Below are 25408 nucleotides of genomic sequence, written 5' to 3'. Positions count from 1 at the left end.
AATGGTTCAAATTCTTAAAGAAAACTCAATAATATTGGATAATGGTGATGATTCAAATTATTTAAATCTGGCCTTAATTCCATGTAATAATGCCCATTATTAGCCATAGAGTCACAAGTGAAAATCTGCCAGTGTATGACTGGAACATTTTGAAGAATGTCCTACTACCCATGACTACCCTACATGACTACCCATGACTACCCTACTGCTGCGTGTGGAACCAGAAGAGTCCCTGAGGGAAGATGATGTATACAGGGGCCTCTTTGCTTCCACTCAGCTCTCTCTTAGCAGCATGAATCCCTAAATCATGGAACAGTACATGTAACAATATCTGCTGTTTGTTAACTTTACATAAGTGGTATATAGCTGATTCATTGGTTAGATTGACCACCGTGTGTTTTTTTAAAAATATTTTCTTTATTTATTTGAGAGAGAGACAGAGATAGAGCACAGGTTGGGAGGAGAGGGAGAAGCGGATTCCCTGCTGAGCAGGGAGCCTGACACGGGGCTTGATCCCAGCATCCTGGGATCATGACCTTAGCCTACAGCAGACACTTAGCTGACTGAGCCACCTAGGTGCCCCTGACCACTCTGTTTTTCATGACATTTTTCAAAAAATGCTTAGGGAACAGACTGATAATGTAGGACTAATCCATTCATTTGTTCATCCCTGAGGGTCATAATCATCATGGGGCCTGTTGTTTAGAGCACAGCAGTGCAATTGTACAATTTCTAATTCATGTTCTATAGTTTCCCTGCCTATTATGTGCCACTTACAAGTCCCCAAGTCATAGAATAATATTAATGCTGAAGAGGACCTTGGATTCTAGCCTAATCCTTATTTCATAGTCAAGGAAACTCCAGTCTAAAAAGTTCTAGCAGCTTGCTCAAAGTTGCATATTAGTCCGTGGCTAGATGCCTGCCTCCGAATTTTTAATATCTAAGTCTTTTCTTCTATGCTGTATACTTTTTAGAACATTCTTGGAAATATTCTTGTGATCATCATTCATGCTGGTTCTTTTACATTGAATAATGACATCTCTTCCTTTTTTTAAAGATTTTTATTTATTTGATAGAAATTTAGAGAGAGCACAAGTACATAGAGCAGCAGGCAGAGGGGGAGGGAGAAGCAGGCTCTCTGTTGAGCAGGGAGCCCAATGTAGGGCTCGATCCGAGGACCCTGGGATCATGACCTGAGCTGAAGGCAGACACTTAAAGGACTGAAGACACCCAAGCACCCCTTTCTTCCTTTTTATTTCTTTCTTTTCTTTTTTTACAGAGAAAAAGAGAGTACATGTGAGAGCGTATGCACAAGGAGGGGGAGGGTTGGAAGGAGAGGAGAGAATCTTCCAACAGCCTCCATGCCTGGTGCAGAACCTGATGTGGAGCTCAGTCTCACCTCTGAGATCATGACCTGAGCTGAAATCAAGAGTCAGATGCTTGACAGATTGAGTCACCCAGGTGCCCCCATGATATTTCTTCTACTGAAATGAAATTCTACTTAAGTGAAAGCCTAAGTCATTGTTGTTTAAGTAATCTCTCTGCTCACCATGGGGCTTGAACTCACAACCTCGAGTTCAAGAGTCACATGCTCTTCTGACTGAGCCAGCCAGTTCAGGATTCTAAGAAACTCAATCTAGGGGGAGAACCAACTGCTAATTCTTTAGATATGAATTACTAGTTTCTTGTGCCTCTTCTAGTCAGCAGTTCTCAATACAGCGTGCTTATGGATCACCTGCAGGACTTAAGTAAAATGTAGATCCATAGGCCTTAGCTCTAAATTTGTGGGGGGTTTTGTTTTGTTCTGTTTTACAAGTACCTCATAGAGTTCTGATGTTAGTACTTTTCGGGTCTGCAGCTGGTAGAGCAGAATAAAATGACTCATCTGTTATAGACGCTGAACTGACTAGACCATATATGCAATTCCATTTAAGCATCCAGTAGCTCTACTAGGTATGAGTTATCCTTATTTTATATAAAAGGATACTGAGTGGGGCACCTGGGTGGCTCAGTGGGTTAAAGCCTCTGCCTTCAGTTCAGGTCATGATCCCAGAGTCCTGGGATCAAGCCCCAAATCAGGCTCTCTGCTCAAGTGGTCTCAGAGTAGTTCCACTTCTGTTTGGCAGCTGGCTTCCAAAAGAGTGGAAGGAGAAGTTGCCAAACAGTTCAGAGCTACTCCTTGACTTAGCACAGTGTCACTTCCCTTATTACCTCAGTCACAGTGCTCACAGAGCTCGCCCAGATTTAAGGAGGTGGAGAACAGCCTCTACCTGCCAGTGAGAGAAGGAGCAAAGGCACATTGGCAAAACAGCATGTGGAACAGGAATGTAATGGCCATCTTGGCAAGACAGTCTGCCATAATAGAGATGATCTTCCAAATAGAATAGAATAGGATAGAAATAAAAGATCTTATCTAGACTTAGGATTAAGTGATTCCTTTTTCCCCCCCAAGTTTATGTATTTATTTATTTTACATAATGTCTCCACCCAATGTGGGGCTTGAACTCCCTACTCCGTCATCAAGAGTCGTGAGCTCTTCTTACTGAGCCAGCCAGCCAGGTGTCCCAGGATTAAGTGATTCTAGTCACTGAACTTATTTTTATTTATCGTGTCTATTGAATATCTACTCAAAAAATACATTTAGTGTTTCTTGAGTATCAGCTGTGAATCTACACTCTACTAGTCCCATGAAGAATGTAAAATTGGGCACCATATTTACCTCCACAGGACGTAGTATTTTCCTGGACATAGGGCTAACTTGCACAAAACATTGTAAGAATCACTAAATTGCTAAACTGACATCATGTACCAGAGCAGGATTTACTCTTAAATACTTTGGTTTCTGTGCCAGAATTTTGCCTGGGGAGCTCCTTTGAAATGTTCTCATGGAAATCTCTACTGAAGGCCCATAATTTCACATTCACTCATTTTCATTCTTACTTTTTCCTCTTCTCCCCTATATTAGGAAATATGATTCCCTGATTCAGGATCAGGCCCGAGAGCTGTCGTACCTACGCCAGAAGATACAAAAAGGGAGAGGCATCTGTTACCTTCTCACCCAGCATGCAAAAGATACAGTAAAATCTTTTGAGGACCTTCTTAGGAGCAATAACATAGACAACTACCTGGGGCAGAGCTTCCGAGAGCAACTTGCCCAGGGAAGCCAGTTGACAGAGAGGCTTACCAGCAAACTCAGCACCAGTAAGTTGGCCACAGGGCTTTGGCACACACTCGGTCACTCCCATAGCCCCAGGCCCAGGTGGTCACCACACCTCCACCACAGTCTTTTAACCCAGGTCCTGCTTCCACTTCATTTCCTGGGGCCATTACAGGATCAGAACTAGTTGGTGAGGAACACTGAGGAGAAACACAGGATTTGGAGATTGCAATGGCAGAAACTGGAGCACTCATGGCAAGTGACCTTTATGGAAGCAGGCTGTGTCCATCCAGTGCTAAGGGGGAGAAAAGGAGAAGAGATCGGAGGATGTCATCATAGTGAAAAGAGCCTGACCTGAGAATTGCAAGACCCAAGTGGTAGCCTGGATGCTGCCATTAATTTGCTTTGGGCAATGGTTTAGCCTTTCAGTGTCTCTTTGTTTATCACACGGTGTCATTTGTGAATATAATTCCAATATAGTTAAAGCACCCTGCCCTTTGGACGTGGCTTGGGCACTGAATGTCATAGTGCAAGAGCTAGGAATACGGACTATTATTGGAGTTCTTTACTTAGAAAACATTTCCTGAGAGTACCAAGAGATAGCAGGATCAGTCTTGGGAGCTAACCATCCCACACACTGGTGGCAGGTGCAGAGGTGGGACAGGACAGTTTGTCATCTCTCAGAGCAAGAGTGTGCTCTCCATGAATGCTGTGATGGGACAAAGAGCATGCATCTGGGAGTGAGTCTGTGGCAGGCTTAGAAGGTGGAATATTCCAGAGAGAAGCTGAGCAAGTGCGCTTCAAACTTCTTTGCATTGATTTAGAGTAGAGGAAGTCCTGAGGCTGATCGCCAGCGAGGTCTGCCTGGTGAGTTCAAGAGAGCCCACAGGTCTCCTACATGTCTTGGACATACACAGAGGAATCACCATTCTGTACCCACAGATGCTCTTGCATTTATAATGTAGGAAGTGTGATCTGTTTAATTTCTTACCATGTCTTTCTGAGTTTGGCTTTCAGAGGATCATAAAAGTGAGAAAGATCAAGTTGGACTTGAACCACTGGCCCTCAGGTAACTTGAAATAGGATCTGGTAAAGGAATCAGGAACAAGACCCAAGGGGTCCAGGGTGACTGTAACTTTACAAATTGGGGCAGGGAAATGCTGATTATAACATGTTCATTTATTCATGAGACACTTTAGACTCTCTTTTGCTATAATTCTGTTGATTTCTATCATGTAATTATTCTCCAGGTTGGGTAACCTAGACTCAGTCTGACCCAACAGGAAACTAACCAGGTTCCAGGGGTCTTGGCACCCCCAAGGCTCTCCTCTGCTTTCTTCCCAGGTGTTTAAAGATGAGGCTGTGCTGCTAAGTTGACTTACCCTAAGCTAAGTTGGCAGCTCATTTAGTAATAGTCCAGTTCCCCCGGAGGGAAAAAAGAATTGAAGAACCATAATGTAGTTCCTTAGAAGGGAAAGGCCTCAGTATCGCAGATGCCTGGGAGGCTACAGTCTCTCGGGAACCAGTTTTCAATGAGTCACTGCAGAGAATCTTACCATGTACAGTAAAATATGGGCTCAAAATCCATAGATGTAGCCTCTAGTCCAAGCCTCTCTCTGTCAGAAGCCTGCTTTAGACCACATGGTGCTGCTCCGAGTCCCTGTGGTGCAGAGCAAAGGGTTTTGGTTTTGTTTTCATTGCGAATCCATGCCAGACACATACCTACGCTGTACCTCAATCATCCACATGATCCCATACATCCTGCTCTCGGTTGTCAAAGGCGATGCCAGACTGCTGTGTGTTTGTCACTGCTTACCTTCAGTTATTGTACTTACCTTCTTGGAGACTGGTAACCAGCAGTTCTTGGGGCTGCACTTGGAGCAGCTGTGCCTTACAGGGCTGGCTGAGTCTCTGCTAGTTCCCAGCATCTCCCGTGACCAGTGCCCTGGGTGGTGATTGCCCCTCTTTCTCCCACTGCACCTCACCTACTCTCCGCCCCTCATCAGTGATAGGTTATTTTGATGGTTCTTCAGAGGAAAGGTTCCCTTGACTTAGGTGTTTTTTCCCGTGTGCCTTGGTCAGGACAAGTTGGGCCGGTGCCCTTAGCTTTACCTATTGTCTCCTTCCACCCCACTAGGCTCAGCAGAGAACTGCAGGAGAAGGAGAAGGTGATCGAGGTCCTGCAGGCCAAGCTGGATACCCGGTCCCTCACACCCTCCAGCAGCCATGCCTTGTCGGACTCCCAGGGCTCTCCCAGCAGCTCCTCCTTCCTGTCTGATGAGCTGGAAGCCTGTTCTGACATGGATGTAGCCAGCGAGTACACGCACTACGAAGAGAAGAAGGCTCTGCGTGGTCACTCAGGTAACCTCCTGTTTCTCTAGCCAGGTATTATAGATCCTCTCTGCTGTGTGTCAGGCTGAACGTGTCCCTGGGACCAAGCACCAAGTACAGGCCCCAGTGCCTCAGGATCTTTGCTCTGCTCCTGACTCCGCAGGGTGTTGCTGGGTCTCCACTGCATTTGCAAGCTGGTAGACCCAAGGGGAAGCGCAGTGGGAAGAGAGAACATCCAGGCAGGCTCTTCCCCATTGTCTCATGAGCACAGACCATCTGTCTGACTTCCTTCTTCAAATGGGACATCATCTCCCTCCTGCAGAGGTCTTGCTCATTGCATGTCCTGATCTAGTGTCCCCAGGGTATCTGTCAGCAGTCACGGATGCTGTCATTCCCACCTGGTACTTTTGGAAATGCCATTTTCATGGTTTCTGGGTCTGGGCCCCACTCTCACCTCTAAGGTGGTTTGCCTCCCTCAAGAAGCTATCTGCAAGCAAGGAAATGAACACGGCTCACAGTGTTTGTGCTTGGTGCTTTCCCAGAAAGCCAGGTCCTGCCCTGGTACCCCTGGCTCAATAGAAGGCCAGATTCCAGTTCTTTGTCGACCACCGAACATTTTCTTTCATTCATGGGTTTTGTAGATTCCATCCATCATTTGAGTCATTCCACTGTACTGTCTTCTAAGCCATCAGCAACCAGTGCACCTCGGGGGGTTAAGGCTGAACCGAGCAGCAACCCCATCAGCTTGCCAGCTCCCTAGAACTGCCCCCTCCCCCCAGAAGGGCAGCCAGGCCCATCCAGGTATGCAACAGCCAACACAGCGGGAGGGCTGTCTCCTCTCCCTCAGCAGCCTATTTGACTTTTATTCAGGGACAAATGTTTCCACTGTCAGAGGCTTCTAGGCATCAGACCTAGATGAAATCAAGAGGCCTTCCTAGTCCACCAAGTGTGTCTGCATTTTCTTGGTTCTAAATATTTTAGGCAAATCAGAGATCTGCAGTAGACTTTGATCAGAATACCAATTTTGACCAGTAGTCAGCGAATCCTTTTAAAGTAAACATTTTCATTTCTTTCTTTCATTTCACTCTGGGGAGCAAAGAGGCAAAAGAAGTCTCTCCCATGGTTATAGTCACCACAGAACAAAAAGAAAGTCAATTCATGGCTAGCCTGGAAGCATTACCCGTTTATCTTCAGGGCAAGCCTCTGCAACAACTCGGGATGCTTCTGGATCCTACAAGATTCTGTTCACATTACATGGTCATTCATTCATGGATTTACGAACAGCTGGGCAGCCCTCGATATGTACATAGTGCCTGTCCTGCAGTAAGTGGGAGGGGTACATTTCATTTACCTGCCCCAACCTAATTGCCAGGAGTGTGCTGTTCAGTTAAAGCCCCACACCAATGATGGCAAGAAGAAGGCAAGCCTTGTCCCTGCCTCCTACCTCTTGCCACAACTGGCTGGCTGCCCTCGGTGTGGTTTGTCATAAGGTGCCCACAGAAGGCACATGCTGTCCTTCTGTGGCTCCCATTTCTCCTGAGAGCCCATCATCCAAAATCTTAAGAAGGGGATGTTTCTGACCCTTTCTGAGCTGGGGCTTGAAGTTTTTGGGCCAGAGTAAGCAGCAGCTGGCCCAGGAAGTCATGGGGAAAACCTGTTTGCCTAGTGCTTTAGACATCTATGCAAATGCTCTGGGGTCAAAAAGGAGCAGAAGGCCAGGGGTTTTAAAATCAGAATGCCTACCTGAAGGATGCCTGTGTCACTGGGCAATGTGGGTGTCTTTGCAGTGTTTCTCCGACAGTATATCAGCATCCCGGGGTGAGGGATGTGATTAGAATGTACTCATTGTTTTCCATGGAGGCATTCTCCACAGATCAGTCTTGGTTTCTGCTCCCTCCACAGGCTTCCTGCCATATAACTGTTTTTAGGGAAGAGGAGACAGATTCAGACATCAGAATGTCCCAGGGTCCCTAAAGACTTGTCCATAGATGGGCTACATCATGGTCATCTGTGCAGATCTACTTTAAATGCAAGTTTCCAAGCCCTCCTTCCAAAGTTAATGACTTAGTAGAGCAGAGCCTGAAGCAACAGCACGCATTAAGAATTTTTCCTAAGTGATTTGAATGCCCAGACCGGCATGCAAGCTATAGTGTCTGAGTCACTTTACCAAGACCTTGATTTTTCTTTTGGTGAATGAAAGCATTGATTTGAGATTCTCAGGTTTGTCTCCATGAGACTCAAATGACACGCATGAGGAATGCACATTTCCCCACAGTCCTAGCCCGCTTCTGCCCTCCTCAGGGTGAGCCTTCATACTCTCAGAGGAGTTCCAGGTGTAGAGAGTTTTGTCACAGGGACAAGGACCGACTCACACCCAGGGGTGATTGGGAGCATTAATGTGCGGATGTTCTGACCCCTCTGTGCCTGGGACAGCTGGGAGAGGCTCTCATAGCTGCCTGGGATATAGCTATGCCACCTTGCCTGCTCTAGCCAGTTGTTTCCAAGATGAGCATAGAATATGTATGCCGGAAGTCCCCAGCAAGGGAGAAGGCAGAGGGGTCCGCTAAGCCTGGCTCTTGGGTGGCAACCCTGGCCCTTCGCCTTGTTGGCCATCATTATGCTGAATGATAGCTGCCCCCAAGGAGACATCAGGACAAGAAATAGTTTCATTTTCTCCATCTTTTCCCCATTCCTTTCGTTCTAATGATGTGTCTCCTTTCTTCCCAACTCTGTGTTTCTAGGCTTTCACTTTCCCTCCATACCCATGCTGATTAGCCTTCCCCAGGCACCACTGCCCTCAGCAGCACCCAGCTTCCTGCCTTTCAGCCCCACTGGCCCTCCCCTCCTTGGCTGCTGTGAGACCCCCGTGGTCTCCTTGGCAGAGGCTCAGCAGGAGGTACAGATGCTGCAGAAACAACTGGGAGAAAGTGAGCACTTCCTGTGGCCTTCATGTGCTTGGGCCAGGCTGCTCTGCCCCATGTGGCCCTGCATGGCTTTGGCGTGGCAGCGGAGTTTTGAAAAATGACCTAGGGTATGCACGTCACCAGCAGGGGACTGACAGGTGGCCCTGCTTGCCTTTTTTTTGGGGGGGGGGGGAATACCTTTACTGTTGTCTTTCTGGTGTGTGTGTGACTCATCATTTCATCAGGCCCTACACCTGCTCCTGTCCCACTGCTGCCAGTGTGGGGTACCAGCAAGTCTGCTGAAAGCCTGACACGCCGGAGACATGTCTGCAGGCAGGACACGGGTGAGAGCTTTTGTGCCTTGCCTATATAGGCGAGACAAAGTGGTCATTTCCAGGGGTTCTTTCCATGCCTATGATAGTCTTCTGCTGTGAAACACGCTCTTCATCAAGTTCGGCTCCTGACATCATTAGGTTGAGGGTATGAAGGGTAGTAGCAATAGAGGGATTCAGAAGAGGTGACAAAGCCCCCCTTCCTAGGGCACAAGATTCATTTCTACCCCGGGACAGGTGACAGGTTGGTGGCTCAGACCGGAAGCACAGGCTGTGAAACCTGATTGTAAATTCTGTCCTCTGACTCCCAGAGATCATTGATCGTATTGATTGTAACCATTACAGGCTCTGTATGGTCATCTTTTTGGAAAGGCTTTGATATATGTCTGGGCTGGATGACTCATTGTCAAAATTGTTGGTGGGGTCATTTATAGCTTAGGAAAAAAAGGAAAAACTCAAATGAGGAATTTGCTCTCTAGTAATGCTTAAAAAAACAACAACTAGAAATCAGTTTGATGTTACCTTATTTGCAAATGACAGTACAGACAAAAGGTTGATATCCAGGATCTACAAAGAACTCCTCAAACTCAACACACACAAAACAGACAATCATATAAAAAAAAATGGGCAGAAGATATGAACAGACACTTCTCCAATAAAGACATACAAATGGCTATCAGACACATGAAAAAATGTTCATCATCACTAGCCGTCAGGGAGATTCAAATTAAAACCACATTGAGATATCACCTTACACCAGTTAGAATGGCCAAAATTAGCAAGACAGGAAACAACATGTGTTGGAGGGGATGTGGAGAGAGGGGAACCCTCTTACATTGTTGGTGGGAATGCAAGTTGGTGCAGCCTCTTTGGAGAACAGTGTGGAGATTCCTCAAGAAATTAAAAATAGAGCTTCCCTATGACCCTGCAATTGCACTACTGGGCATTTACCCCAAAGATACAGATGTAGTGAAAAGAAGGGCCATCTGTGCCCCCAATGTTTATAGCAGCAATGGCCACAGTTGCCAAACTGTGGAAAGAACCAAGATGCCCTTTAACGGATGAATGGATAAGGAAGATGTGGTCCATATACTCTATGGAGTATTATGCCTCCATCAGAAAGGATGAATACCCAACTTTTGTATCAACATGGATGGGACTGGAAGAGATGATGCTGAGTGAAATAAGTCAAGCAGAGAGAGTCAATTATCATATGGTTTCACTTATTTGTGGAGCATAACAAATAGCATGGAGGACATGGGGAGTTAGGAGAAGGCATTTGGGGGAAATTGGAAGGGGAGGTGAACAATGAGAGACTAGGGACTCTGAAAAACAATCTGAAGGGTTTGAAGAGGTGGGGGGGTGGGAGGTTGGGGGAACCAGGTGGTGGGTATTAGAGAGGATACGGATTACATGGAGCACTGGGTGTGGTACAAAAACAATGAATACTGTTATGCTGAAAATAAATTTAAAAAATGATTTAAAAAAAACCCGCATTCTGTGCCTTCAATAAATAAATCAAATAAATAAATAAATAAATAAATAAATAAAATAAAATAAAGGCTCAGATGAGCCAGAGATTGATGGTAAGGGAAACCAGGCACAGTGTCCAGTGACCTAGGACCACAGATGAGAATTCATATACCTGAAGCCCCAATTGTCATTTAGTCCAGCTTATTTCTTATTTCTTTTTTTATTTTAAATATGGAATGCTTCACAAATTTGCATGTCATCCTTGTGCAGGGGCCATGCTAATCTTCTCTGTATTGTTCCAATTTTAGTATATGTGCTGCAGAAGTGAGCACAGTCCAGCTTATTTCTTATGTCAATTCTGAAAGTGACCACACTCTCTAGTCTACTCTGTCCCAGTTTGATTTCCAGAACCAATTAGATAACACCCTTTTTAGGAGAGTTTGTACAGCTCCCTTTTTTGCAGGCAGTAACATCTAGAAGACTGCCTCCTGCTTATCACAGCTTTACCCAGGTGTAGCAATCTACACTAACCTAGCAACACAAACCTGGTCTTCCTAAGCCTCACACCACTTGCATGATAGGTGGAGCCCGGGCAGGGAACTAAGGGTCAGGGAAGTAGAGCTACTTGTTTAAGGTTACTAGTAAGTGGGAGAGATGGGCTTGAAACCAGGTCTTCAGCTCACAGTCCTGTGTTTCCATGATACCTTTTCTGTCTAGGATGGTTTTGTTACCATCCTGTTCAGAGATAAGCTCAACAAATTCTGGAAGCCCCTTGAAACAATCTTTTCTCTGTCTCTTTAGAGATCAGTAGATGATTTATCAGGACCTCTGATCTAGAATTTGACATTTTAGCAGTTCTGGAACCAACAGTGGATGGAAAACAATTTTGTCCCATATCAAAATGGCAAGAGAGATCTCTAACTGACTTTTCTTTTCCTTTACCTTTCCATATTTGTCAGTTTGTCCAAAAGGAGAGATAGGAGACATCTGTGCATGAAAAAGGGTCTGTTGATGGGATCAAGTCATACCTAGTCTGACCAATGGCTGGTCCATTGACCGTTTGGATGGTCCCAGCTTTGGTGAGCAAGATGACAGCCCTGTCTTTTCTGTCCTGAAGCACAGGCCTCTCTGAGGGATGGCAGCTTACCAGAGTTTCTTGTCTGCTTGGAAACAAGCATCCTCATGGACACTGGTGCATGGCGGGTTCTTGGGGCACAGTGGGGCAAAGATCTCCTTGTGTTAGAGTCTGTCTGGTGTCTTTTCATGGTTTAGGGCATGTGCTCTCTCATATGTGGCCTGGGCAACCAGGAACGTGAGAATGCTGATCGCTTTTACTGATAGACTTGGAACCTTCTACAGCCTTGGTTAAAATGTAAGCTGTCAACAACCCCTGATTTCCCCCTTTGCCTTGTGTTGGTCTGGGGAGGAAGGGGGTGTGAAAGATGCAGGAAATCACATCTTTACAAATCCCAACTAAAATCTAGATGCTGAGGGTCATGTGGGTAGCCCAGTGACTCTCAGTGAGTTAGGCATCTGACTCTAAATCTCAGCTCAAGTCCTGATCTCAGGGTGATGAGTTCAAGCCCCACACTGGGCTCCACACTGGACATGGAGCCTACCTTTAAAAAAAAGATTCAGATGCTGACACAGTTTATCCCCCAGTTATCCTAATGAACATCTATTATTTTGCAGATTGAGGAAGGAGAGACCCGTGATGGGTGCTTCTCAAACTTTGCTGCCATTAGAATCACCTGGGATGGTTTTAAAACATCCAGTGCCCAAGCTGTATCCCAAGTTAAGGCAAAATCTCTGGGAGGTCCAGTCATCAGTATGTGTTTGTTTACATTTTCCAAGGTGACTGTAGTGTGTAGATAAATTTGAGAACCAGTTACAAATGGAGATAAAAATTGACCAGTAGCCAATTGCATTATCCCCTCTGAGGAGTTTGGCTTAGTTGGAGGGAATGATGACCTCTTCCTCTTTGCTTAGGTCAAGTTACCTGCTTACTATGCTGCCCATGCTGATAATCCTTGAAGGAAAGCCGTCTTCTGAATAGGAATATCCTAAACTACAGACCTGCCCACCTCTCTCTGTCTCTCCCACAGCCTGGACTTCTTTTCACAAAGAAGCAGAGATGATTTGGCCCAGGGAAAAGCCCATGATTTCCTAAGATCTATGAGAGCATCAGCCTATGTTAAATGAAAGTTCCCACATCCCTCCATGGATGCCAGCATTGAGCATATCTACGAATAGGAATGTACTATATCCCCCAACTTTGGGACTGAGTTCTCCTTCCAGAACTTTCCTGGACTGTATCATGACGAATTATAGTAGAAGCCAGGAGTGCAGCCTCTGGACTTTTCCTTTGTGTACACTGGTGACTTCCAGATACTTTGTCCATCCTCCACCTCTTGGTGTCTCATGCCAGCAAACACATGAGGTGAAAGTTATGGCTTCTAGGTTATGGTCTTCATCTAACTGGTATTCCACAATGGACTGGGATTTCTGACATCGTGCATGTCCCCTTTAGTGTCCACTTTTAGCAATCCCACACTTTCTTGCTGGTCCTTCCCTTCCAATCCTCTCTTCCTCACTCTGGTTTCTTTTTGCCCAGGTGTCAGCACCATCCATCCTGCTTCCCCAGCTGCACTGCCAAGCAACCATTTAGAAGCCAGCTCTTCTCACTATCTCAACCCCGCCCAGCCCCACTCTCCACTGAGGGGTGGACCAGAACTGGGCAAAATCCTGGAGCCTGGCTATCTGGGCAGAGGCAGCCAGTGGGATGTGATGAGGCCTCAGAAAGGGAGTGTATCAGGCGACCTGTCCTCTGTGTGTCAGCTTAACTCCAAACCCATAGGTAAAACATAAAGCCAAAAAGGTCGGTCTGCGAAATGAAATCTCATTTAGAGTCTTCTAGCTGGGCAGGGGCATTTTCCATTTCTCTAGTCCCTGGCTCACAGAGTGGGGGTAAAATTAAAGGGTCCTATCTGTGCTGGACCTTCCTAAGTGCCCCACTTCAGCCTCCCTGCCCCAGGGCCTCAGTGCTGTTCGGGGAACTAGGAAAGTCAGGGACACACCTTGTGCTCTCACGTTCATGTCATTAACCACACAGGAGAAGTTTATATCCATGGTCTTCTACTTTATGCCTCCTTTCTGAGGCTGGAGGAAGGGCTTGATGTCTCGGTAAGAATATTTCATCAAGTAACCATAAGAATGTTATCAGGCTAGAGTGAAGTCTTCCCTAACACACTCAGGAGAGAAAGTCACACTCAGGTCACCACACCTTTCCCGATACTTCAGTTATTTTTCTAAACCATGTAAAACTCCCTCACCATCACCAGTTACACTGGTCATTGTACATTTACATTTAAAACTCCCTCACACTTTGGGGTGCCTGGGTTGCTCAGCTGGTTAAGTATTTACCTTCAGCTCAGGTCATTATCTCAGGGTCCTGGGATCAAGCCCCGCATTGAGGGCTCCCTGCTCAGTGGAAAGTCTGCTTCTCCCTCTCCTTCTGCCCCTCCCCACTGCTCATGCACTCTCTCTCTCTCTCTATCTCTCTGTCTCTCTCTCTCTCTCTCTCTCAAATAAATAAATAGTCTTGAAACTCCCTCACACTTAACTGTGTGTAGGAGGAGGCCCCTGGTGCATGCTTCACTCGGGCTGTCCTGGGTTTGACAGCCCATTTCCTCTTTAAGCAAAGTCTCTTTGTTCTTGAGTGCCCATGTGAGAGAATGCAGTTGTTGGAAGGGTGGGGATATTTAGGGATCATGCTGAGGAGCCATTGGCCGTGCCCCACTTCCACCTGAGCCTCGCTGGTGACCAGGATTCCTCATCTCGCACCTCTTCCCGGTCCTGACGGGATGGCTGCAGGGGCTGACGTTCTGGAGGAACATCTCAGAGAGATCCAGAACCTGTGCCAGTGCCTGGAGGAGTCCATCTGCATCAACGACCGGCTGCGGCAGCAGCTTGAACACCGGCTCAGCTGTGCAGCCCGTGGGAGCGGTAGGAGAGGCCCAGAGCCGCTCACACTGTCACAACCCGGGAGCCTCCAGAGGCTGGGCTTCACGCTTTCCAAAGCATGTTCTGGGCTTTCCTCTAATTGCTCCTTCCAAACAGTCCGGCAAGGCAGGGGGGGCAGGTGCTCTTATCCTCTCTTAGAGCTAAGAGAGAACTTTCCTCCTGGCAGAGCTAACGAGGCGTGTCCCAGCCCGTCCTTAGTCTGCTGGTATATGTGCCTGCTGACCTCTCTGCCTTGTCATGGGATTGGCACGTGGTGGAGCCCGCTCAGCGGGCGCCCTCCTGCAACCATTCACCAAGGCGGCCGTTCTCCCAACACTCTCCTCTCAGGCTGCGGTCCCTTGGAGGCCATTCCTTCTACATGCCCTTGTCCTGCCCCCAGCCCCACAGTGGCTCCTGTGGGGACAAGAGCCTCTGGAACAGCTGCAGCTAGGGCATGTGGTAGGGCCCACACGGAAACCAGGCACTTGGCCCACCAGGCTTGAGGTCCAGGCCTTGGGGATGCAGGCACTCCTGCTGGGTTGGGACAGTATTTCTGGAGGGACAGAATGGGTAGTTTCCGGAAAGCATCTGTTACCCTAATGTGTAACATGTCTGCTTACACTTTCTGGAACAGGATCTACCTCCAATTTCTACAGCCCCAGCCTGGAACCCACACCTCAGCTCTACAATAAGAACAGAGTTCTTAAGGAAGAAAACCAGAGCCTTCAGGCTCAGCTGAGTCGTGTTTCTAGAGGTGGGTGGTAAAAGCCACACACTGCGCTCCTTCCCAGTCCCTTTCCTCTGGCCACACCAAACACCTTTTGAAGCCAAGAGAAGAAGGTGGAGATAACAGCTAACCAGATCCACCAACCCAAGGACCCATGTGGTTCTCAGTCTAGAAGGGGCTACTTCCTGAGAGGTCCCAACCATGGGCCCTCACACTCCAAGGTGTAGGGACAAAGATAGCTCTAGGAAACCCACCACCTCTGTGCAACCTATAGATATTCAGATACTCAGTCATTAGTTATGAACTGGATACCAGTTAGATATCTGTTCTACCTGTCCAGACTTTACTGCAGCCTCATGTGTCTCTCCTGGTACTGAGCTGCCATCCCCGTCTCCTCACTGCTTCCCCTCACTCACTCAGGCCGGGCTCCTCTCTGCTTAGTAATCCTCAGGACTCTGTGCCTGGAAGCACCAGCCAGATGTCCTCCAGAGCATTCCCAACACTATTCAATGGGCATCTAAGGGAGATGGGGCATCACTTACTCTGTGACTTGGGGGACAGCTGACCTTAGTGTCAATTGACCTGATCAAATCAATATATGGTCAATAAAAATTATATTTATCTGCAATTATTTATTGAATAGTCATGAAAGACTAATACTTTCCTAAAGGATTAAGCCCAGAATGTTGTGGAACAGGAAGAGACAGCAAGTGATGTTTCTAAATCTGCCTCTTCAGAGCAGGAAGATGTGAGGGGAGAGGTCACTGATGGGGAAGTAATGAGACATCACAGAGAAGAGAGAAGACACAACTGCTAAACCACCATCTCATGCCAGGACAGGCTAACACAGACCTCAGTGGGGAGAAGTCACTAAGATGTGAACAAGTATGGTCAGCCAGGCCCAGGGACTTCCCCCTGGTAGACTGACAGCTCCTGCAGCCTTGTTCTCAGAGTCCCTGTCCTTAGTCTCTGGGAAATCATGCAGGTTATTGAGATTCCACAAGCCCAGAAAAGGACAGATGTGCCCATTTCAAATTGACAAATATAATATATTCTAAAAACTATAGACAAGAAGTCTTGATGTTGCTCTTTAGCAAAATTAAAGAATGGATTATCATAGAGAGGGTATGTGAACTTAGAAAATAATGAGCATTAGAAACCACAGTGTTTGGGGCTCCTGGGTGGCTCAGTGGGTTAAGCCTCTGCCTTGGCCTCAGGTCATGATCCCAGGGTCCTGGGATTGAGCCCCACATCAGGCTCTTTACTCAGCGGGGAACCTGCTTCCCCCTTTCTCTCTGCCTACCTCTCTGCCTACTTGTGATCTCTGTCTGTCAAATAAATAAATAGAATTTGGGGGAAAAAAAAAGAAACCACAGCTTTTGGGGCACCTGGGTGGCTCAGTTGGTTAAGTGACTGCCTTTGGCTCAGATCATGATCCCAGGATCCTGGGATGGAGCCCCCTGCTCAGCAGGGAGAGAAGTCTGCATCTCCCTCTCCCTCTGTTTCCTCCCTGCTGCTCCTGCTCTATCTCTCTCTCTCAAATAAATAAATTCTCAAAAGGAGGGAGGAAGGAACAGAAGAAGGAATGAAGGAAAGAAGGAAGGAAGGAAAGGAGAAAAGAAAGAAACTGCAGCATTTTCTCTAATAGCAGGGTAGACCTTATGAAAGCAGAAGATCAAGGGCATTTCAAAGATGGAGGCTCCACATTCCCCAGGGCATGTGGATATAGTGAGCTGACACCCTCTGCTTTTCTGAGCAACTGCAGCATCAGCTTGCATTCCCGTTGCCTTAGTTCTGCATGTCAGGATGGAGGAGCTTGGGCTCCTTGTCCTGCCAGCCTCTGCCCCCACAGTGTAAGTCGTCCTGTGTTCTGCTCCCCAGAGCACTCCCAGGAGACGGAATGCCTGAGGGAAGCCCTGCTGTCCTCTCGATCCCTGCTTCAAGAGCTGGAGATGGAGCTGGAGCACCAAAAGGGGGAACGGCAGCAGCTTCTGGAAGACTTGAAGGAGAAGCAACAGGAGATCTTGCATTTCCAGGAGGAACGCCTGTCCCTCCAGGAGAAAGAGTCCAGGTAAGGGGGAGCCCAATAAGAAGGAAGGGGGCCCTGTTTTCAGAGTTAATGAGATATTGGCAAGACAGGTATTGGAGCCTTTTGGGGTTCTCAGTTTCCCCTCTGCTATTCCTGATTTATGGATAAATTCGAGCAGAAGGAAGGACTTCTCTGAGAATGCCTTTTCACTCCAAATTTGGGAGAGTAAAACCCTATTTTAGAAGGCTCAGCATATCAGGGGTGGCTGGGTGGCTCTGTCGGTTAAGTGTCTGGCTGTTGATTTTGGCTCAAGTCATGATCTCGGGGTCATGAGAATGAGCCCTGCACTGGGTTTGGCACTCAGCTTGGAGTCTGCTTGGGATTCTTTCCCTCCTCCTCTCTCTCCTCCTCTGCCCCTCCTACCGCTTGCAGGCAAGTGATCTCTCTCTCTCTCTCAGATCAATGTTTTAAAAAAGTGGGGGGGGGGGACGGCTCAGCATATCAGGTCCTGGAGAAAAAAATGTTCTCATCCTTCCCATTAGTTTAAGGATATTGGTCTCACTGTAATGTAGGAAGCATCCCCACCAGCCATCATGTGCATCCCCGACATAAACCCTATGACTGCCTGTCACCGGGAATAGAGCACCATAGGCGCAGGAAGAATACGGAGGTTGAGTGTCTGCTCCCAACTAATGTAGCTAATGGCATGACATCAAGCAAAGTTACTTCACCTCTCAGAGCCTCTGTTTCCACATCCGTAAAGTAAAAGTAATGGTCTTCATGACCTCTGGGTTGACATCTAGGGCTAAAGCCCCGTGATGCGAAGGCTGGCTGACAGCAGGTGGCCTAGAGGGGCAAAGGGGTGCCAGGCGCTCAGAGGGTCCTTGCCTCCCCCGTGCAGGCTGCAGCACAAGCTCGCCCTCCTGCAGCAGCAGTGTGAGGAGAAACAGCAGCTCTTCCAGTCCCTCCAGTCAGAGCTACAAATCTATGAGGCGCTTTATGGCAATTCCAAGAAAGGGCTGAAAGGTATGTGTTCTCCCTCTCCCCTCCCCGGTGAGTTCCCTGCGCTTGCTTAGGATTCTGGTGTGGTCCTTACCCTGGGAGTTGTAGAGCTCTGGAAAGCTACAGAGTTCTGCCTCAGCCAGGTCTGGGGCTCCCAGTAAGAGCAAAGTGGTTCTCTCATGTGCAAAGCCCAGAGGTTGGTGACATGTGCAAGATCCAGCCAAGACATCCTTAAAAGTAGCTGGACAAGAGTCCAACTCTGCCTGCCTAGGTGGCCAGAGAAAAGTTGAGCAAAGTCCAGGTTATATAGGGACTTAAAAAAAAATTCAAAGAACTGTCCTGATGGCACCATCATGTGAGAAGCTCTTGAATATTGTGAGTAATACATATTGCCCCCATGCAGCCAGTAGAGCGGGTGCCCTGCTCCTACCCTGACACATTCCTCAGGGAGAAAGTTAAAAGATGCACAACATTTACAGAAATACCTCTGTTAGGATCTAAATTCCAAGCCTGGATTTAAATTTTAAACTGTTTTATTGAGGACTTTTTGCCACCTGCTAAGATACTGATCTAATGTTGGAGAATCTTCTTCTATTTCTCCATTGTTGTTCAAATGGGGGAGGGTATTGTAAACATCAAGTTAATAACTCCAACCAGGCTGGAACAGAGTACTGATGTCAATATCATGAAATTTAGAAAAGATTGGGGCGCCTGGTGGCTCAGAGTGTGAAGCCTCTTCGGCTCAAGTCATGATCTCAGGGTCCTGGGATGGAGCCCACATCAGGCTCTGTGCTCAGTGGGGAGCCTGCTTCCCCCTCTCTCTCTGCCTGTCTCTCTGCCTGCTTGTGATCTCTGTCAAATAAATCAATAAATCTTATAAAAAATTAAAAATAAAAGAAACTTAGAAAAGATAAAAAAGAAAGAAAGAAAAAGAAACCCTGACTTGATTGAAAATATCAGTGGTAGAGGTACAGGATCAGAAGGTCTGGCTCTCTAGCCATTCATGGACTTGAGAATGGGGAGTTACTTAGAAACCCACTGGGCCAAGGAACTTGTAGGCAAAGGTTGCTACAAAAACCAATTCAACCTGAGACCACAGTAGAGTGAAAGACCATGTCAGAAATATTGTTAGATTGTGGGACACCATCTTGTAAAAGGGACTTTGGCAAACCAGGGAGCAAAGTGAAGACAGGAGCCACCATGCCGGGTGACCAGAAATCTTGAACGTCAGAGAAACTAAACAATTTTCGGCCTGGACAAGATCACAAGGAGATGAGAACTGGTTTTAAATATTTGAAGAACTATCAGGTGAAAAAGAAGAGCTGCTGAGTTTGGCATTGATTTAGACAAGGGTCATCAAAGGATAAAGGGCAGTAGAATTTGGACTTACATCATTCTTATGCCTTCCTGACCACTAGAGATTTCGAGTGATAGAATTGCTAATTTATGAAGGAATAAGCCTCCCATCCAAACCCCATTTAAATAGAAAGGGATGACTTGTCAAGGATCCCATAGAAACAGCTCTTGCTTTGGATGGGATGTCTAAGCCCTTCAATTCTAATTTTTTTTTATTATCTGTTTAAAAATTCCTTAAGCAATACAGAATTTTCAATATTCAGCCAAATTTGAATTTTCATTAAACCTGATTGGATTTCCTAAGTTGCTGATGAGAAGGTGAACCAGAACTTGAAGAAGCATCAGGGGCACCGCAGGCTGAGAGAATAGCTTCTGTGCACTCCTGGGAGCATCGGGTCCAGCCTTCCCCGTGGAGAGCTTTGTATGAGGGAGTGTGAGAAGTCCAGTCAGTTGAGAAGGCTGCTGGTATACAGAGGAGCTATGAAGTACCATGAAAGTTTACATTCTACAGAGTGGGCCATGGAAAATGAGTACGTTTTTCCAAACAAAACAGATAGTTGATGGGAACAGAACTCTCAGACTAGTGGGACACACTGGAGTCGGGAGACACTCCAATCAGGGAAACCCACTGAGTGGGTGTGGTTATGGGGTACTTACATGAGGAGAGTCTGATCTAAGGTGCCGTTGGGAAGATAGAGGAATGGATAGAAGACAACATTTTTAGGATGAGGCAAAACTTTGTGAAGATTTGGATATAGGGAAAGAAAGATAGGAAGGAGCTTCATGGAGCTTTGGGGTTGGTAGATACTAACCATAGACTGCAGGTGCCCCGTGAGGACTTCTCAGGGGGAGTTTCCTCCCGCCTCATGACCTCTGGCCTCCTTATAAGATGCTATAGCAGTATTTAGATACTATGGTGATTATAAAAACATAATGCAAATGAGTAAAAATAGAAAATATGGGATGTTTCCAGAAAATTTCTCATAGTAAACCCTTATCCCTTATAACTTGTAGTAACAACTTGGATGAAGCCTTTCTATACTAACTTCTTGGGAACAGTTTTTCGTTTGTAAATTCAGTATTTTTTTTTCCTTTCAATTTCATTTTTATATGACAGAGGGGGAAAAAAGTCCCTTCATTCTGACTACATCCTCTTTCATGCCTTTCTCCCTTCTTAGAGTTGTTTTAGGAGTCATTTCAAAGCTCCTACCACTGAAACCCCATAGTTTCTTATCCTTAATTCTGTAATCCCATGAGAAACATGAATTCTTGTGGTAGCTCTTTCATATACTCATTTGGTCACAAAACCTGTCTGAACTGACCAAAGACTTTACTTAAACCCACTCAGTGGTAATATTCACCCGGCTCATCACAGAAATATGAATGTATTTGACTAAAGGCCTGTGGCCTAGAGGCAGCCTGGTGTATGGGCTACGTGAGAGATGGCATACGGATCCTATGGCCTTCCTAAACACCAAAACAAATTCTACTTTTTGAAATATATTTGGCTTCAACCTTTCAGATAAGTTATGTGGTTTTGTAGAATATTTCTTAGCTGTCTTCACCTCTAGTACAAAGAAACAGACTGTGGTAACAAATAGAGATTTAAAAAACAAAACAAAACAAAAACAACATGGTGAAGTAGAATAGTTCAGTGAGTTGTGACCCCTGGCCTCTAGCAGAGGCTCCCATTCCTCTAAGCTGCCAAAGGCCTGGTGCCTCCTCTCCTCTCCCTGGTGACCTCTTCCTCCTCTCCACCATAACTCCTGAGGACAGAGGCATCAGCTTTCCTCCTCCTGAACCCCCTGGCTTTCTCTAGCCCAGTGCTGACCCCCCCATCTCTGAAGACCCTGCTCTCTGGCCTATAGGACTAGGGTGACTGTAGAAGTCAAACAATAATAGGCTTTGACCCCACCTGCTCATGGAAGGCTCTCCAGATGCAGGTGGGTCACGTGAGTCTTGGGGCAGTTCTGGTGTGCGGTATCTCTCTCAGTGAGTGCCGAGACCCACGCAGGAAAAGGAGGCAGCTCCGTCCCAAATGCGTTGCCTCCTGGGGCCCTAAGAGGACAGCGGGGTCCCGAGTAGAAAGGAATGCTCCGGAGTGTTCTGACAAATGCTTGGAAAAGCTTGGATCTGAGCCACCAGACCCATTCTCTCTCTATTCTTTCAGCTCCCACCTGGGATGCCTGTCTCCAGGTCCCTTTGAGCAGTGAGCTGAGCCACCTGATGGCAGAGATCCGAGCTTTGTGAGGGCAGCTGGAGCAAAGCATCCAGGTGAACAGCTGTCTGCGATTGCAGCTGGAGCAGCAGTTGCATGGCGGGGGGAGCAAAGCCAGCCTCAGCCCCTCCTCCGCCCACCAGGAGGACCCTGGAAACAAGCAACTGCTCCTCCAAGGTAGGAAGGCAGGGGGACCAGGAAGCCCGTGGCTAGTGGGGCAGTAGCCAGGATGTCTGTGGTGGAAGGGATCTTCCCTCTTCCACACTCCTTAGGGTCCAGGTGAAATCTGAGTCGTTTCAATCTCCAGTCTTGGGTGAGAGGGTGGGATTGAGGGTCCCAGCTGGCTCAGGCCCCAGATTCTGTTTGTGGGTACAGGTTGCTTGCCTTGGGCAAGGTGTTTGAAGTCCCCAGGTACTGAAGCCTTACTTTCCTCATCTTCAGGATGAGGATAATAATCATATGTATCTTATGGACAATCATATGCATGTTATATGGTAATATGGTAATTAAGCCTTAAGTGCAATAATTTACAAGTGCCTGACATGGTAAGCATCACTCAACAGTTGATATCTTGTGAGTTAATATCTATTCCTTGTATTTGTGGAGTGCTTTAAAATTTACCATGAGTTTTCAAACAATTTTCCAAACTGTTTCATCTGAGGTAAAGGAGGTTTTACTTTCATATTTCAACGTGGGAAAACTTCGGGATTGAGACATTAACCAGCTAAGACCCGACCCAGGATTCGAACTGGATGTTTTTATTTCCAGCTACTGGCTTCCTCCTCATGTCCTTCCTCCTCACCAGCCTCTGTCTCGGTGTCTTTTGCCTTCCAGATTCCCATTCCCTGATTGGAGGGGAGCTCAGCTGAGTGGAAACCATTCCTGTCCCGCAGGCAATGCTGGTTGTGGAAAGCAGTGGGATGATAGCCCCCTTTATTCCCAGTGGCTGTCATCCCCTTCCCCTCCCCTCCACATCTGCCCTTCCAGATACTGCCTTGCCTGCTCTCTCCCTCTCTACTCAATGTCCTTCACCCAGCCCCCTTCACCTAGCTTCAGTCTGAATGTTAGTACTGTCCCCCCTCCATCTTGACACACTCATTTCAACTTATTCTTTTCTTTTTTTAATTAACCATCTTCTCTCACCTCCAGGACTCTATTTTCAATTTTATTTCAGTAGGAGCCATTTCTGCTCAGGATTCTCTAAAGATGAGCTTTCAGACACGTCCGGCCTGCTCTTCCTGGGACATGTTAATCCTTAGCTTTTCCCCCTTGTCCTGCTAGATTTTCACTAATTAGGCACTGACCTCACTTGTCAAATGAAGGTGACACTTCCAAGATCCTGTGTTGTGGCCATTAGATGAGAAAGTGTCACATGGACTATGTCCCATAGTAACTGCTGGGCCATAATAGGTGAATACCTGGCTCCCCCTGGGGAGCCGTGATGGTTGTAGTGTTCGGTTATAACTCCCCACTCTGCCCTCCTGGCCAGCTTTCCTCCGTTACTGCATCCCCATGACCCCAGCCAGGACTCAGCCCCAGTGACTCTGACACTGTGCCCGCTCCTTACCCACCACAGTGGCCTGAGCTGGAGAGCTGGTTCTAGGCCACCTCCTGAGCAGGATTTTCTGCCTTCTCTGATATTTTCCAATTCTTCCACTGTAGGATTGCTGCCTGGTCTCCAGGACTGCATCTCTAACCTGCCATGCCTTCTGTCTCTACCCGTCTCATCCTGCTACATTTTTCCGATCACTAACTCATCAGAATGGTGATTGGAATGCTAGTTTAATTGCCCACAAGTCCATTCATACTTTGATTCAGTATTTTTGACACATGTAGTACACATATCTGATGTGGAAATATTGGGGTTCAGAGCTCAAGAAAGAATTCTCGAGAACTTTTCAGTGCAAAAAGGTGTTTTTACGATAGCACAGGGACAGGACCAGTGGGCAGAAAGAGTGGCACTGGGTTTGGGAGGAGCCATTGATTATATACTTTAGAATTGGGGGAGATACAGGCAAAGGGAAGTTTCCAAAAGGACTTTAATATGCTAAAGGACGTTAATATCATGGGATCCTGGAGGCCTGGCTTTTGTCAAGCTAAGACTGTTTTTCCCTTTAGTAGGTCTTTAAGATTAAGACAGTTGGGGTTCCTGTAATGTCTTATTCTACCTGCCTCAAATGTTTATCAATGGACTTCAGGTTATAAGGAAATTTAACTTGATGTACATTTCCTTTTGCCTTTGTTCTCCACATCATGGGTTTAGTTACAAGGCAGTGTACTAAAAATTGCACACATAATTATATTCAAAATGCAGGCTGGAAAAATGCACCTAATAATCTTTCAAACCAGAAGTTGCTTCTCATGGAGCTTGCTTCCATTAAAAGGACATGTTCTTGTTCCAAACTAAGGGATTTGTTTGCTGTTGCTTACCGTCACGGTTGGGGTGTAATGAGGACAAACCATGCTGCCTTAGGTCTCTGCTGGTGACAACTAGGCTGTGTGTGGCTTTGGTTAGTGGTGGTTCCAGGGTTCCTGAAAATAGTTATTGTCTTTATGCCCTAGACTCCATTGCTTCCCTCCAGCCTGAGCAGCTGGCATGAACTCTCCAGCGCTCACATTCCCTAGCCTTTCTGCCGCTGCTCCTGGCTCAGAGACCACCATTTTCAAGAGGACAAATGGTAAATATGGAAATGGAAGGAGTCAGGTATTGATGATGGAAAATTACCAATACAAGTAGCCTTTAGTTACTAATGGGCACATTACCTGATTGTAGAGATTTTTCTCCTTGGGTCCCAAAGTCCTTAGTCCTACTCATTGCACCTTCTGTGGCCACCTGTTTTGCCATTATTCTTCCTCCTGTGGTTTTCCTATTGCTCCGTTGTGCTTCACTGCGCAGTGATCTCTCCGTCCTTGAAAGTGCTGTGTCCAGCTTAATTTCTTTGTCTGTGTCTTCTTTTTTTAAATGGGTTTATTTTTTATTTATTTATTTTTATTTTTATTTTATTTTATTATTTTATTTTTTCAGTGTTCCAAGATTCATTGTTTATGCACCACACCCAGTGCTCCATGCAATACATGCCTTCCTTAATGTCTACCACCAGGCCCTCCCAACCCCTCCCCTCCCTCCCTTCCAGAACCCTTAGTTTGTCTGTCTTCTTAACTGGAAATTTAAAATTTTTTATTAAAATAATATTTGTCCTGGATATTTCATTTGTCAATAAGGATAAAATTTTGCCTCCTGGCAATTTGATCATTATGAGATGATGTAAAAAAGATCATAAAACCATAGAGCCCAGAAATCTATGGACTTCACACCTCACTGTACTTTTTCCAGAGTGCCTTTCCTATTCCTGGCCTCTTTCACTCCTTGATGTCTATTTTAGAATGAGGTGGACTGAGGATATGCTTATCACTGTGGATTCTATGTTGTTGGGGTCTTGTTTTTCAGAGCTGGATTTGGATGCTTCTCCAGTGATGAAGAAACCTCTCAAGCTGGAGGGTGAAGCTACTGATGGCTCCTTTGCCAATAAGCATGGCTGCCATGTCATTGGCCACATTGACGACTACAGTGCCCTAAGACAGCAGATAGGGGAGGGCAAATTGCTGGTCAAAAAGATAGCAGCTCTTGTGAGATTAGCCTGCCTTGAAACTCAGGGCACAGAGGTAATCACACTGTGGTCACATGTAGGTCTTAAGTGCTCCTTTTCCTTGTGCCCTTTCTCCTTCTGATCTTAGCTCCTTCTCCCACTGCATATCCCCCATAGCTGAGTCTACATCTTCTGCTTACACCCAGCTGGGCCTTTCTTCTCCATCTCCTGTTTTCACTATACACTCTGCCCTGACTGACGTTTCCTCTCAGAAACACAGAAGAGCCAGAG

The 25408-nt window shown here is 46.6% G+C and overlaps 1 protein-coding gene and 1 non-coding gene across 2 annotated transcripts in view; one reads left to right on the top strand and one right to left on the bottom strand.

The window, feature by feature from the left end:
• LOC116861547 (myomegalin-like) overlaps window positions 1-25408 on the top strand; it is a 48198-nt gene that overhangs the window by 18325 nt on the left and 4465 nt on the right. The window contains 14 exon segments of the mRNA XM_032848188.1: window positions 2217-2302; window positions 2966-3201; window positions 4175-4226; window positions 5295-5518; window positions 8230-8415; window positions 12811-13053; window positions 14070-14201; window positions 14833-14952; window positions 16807-16996; window positions 17856-17980; window positions 21483-21707; window positions 24093-24116; window positions 24119-24208; window positions 24979-25193. Coding sequence (XP_032704079.1) covers window positions 2217-2302; window positions 2966-3201; window positions 4175-4226; window positions 5295-5518; window positions 8230-8415; window positions 12811-13053; window positions 14070-14201; window positions 14833-14952; window positions 16807-16996; window positions 17856-17980; window positions 21483-21707; window positions 24093-24116; window positions 24119-24208; window positions 24979-25193 — 2148 coding nt within the window.
• On the bottom strand, window positions 10422-10528 carry LOC116861553. The gene has a single exon (XR_004381511.1). It is a non-coding gene; the product is annotated as a U6 spliceosomal RNA (small nuclear RNA).

The sequence above is a fragment of the Lontra canadensis genome, unplaced genomic scaffold (assembly GCF_010015895.1).
Source record: "Lontra canadensis isolate GAN:19392208 unplaced genomic scaffold, GSC_riverotter_1.0 scaffold200, whole genome shotgun sequence".
Taxonomy (NCBI): domain Eukaryota; kingdom Metazoa; phylum Chordata; class Mammalia; order Carnivora; family Mustelidae; genus Lontra; species Lontra canadensis.
Note: the sequence above shows the minus strand (reverse complement) of the source record. Positions and strands in the feature narration are given on the sequence as shown.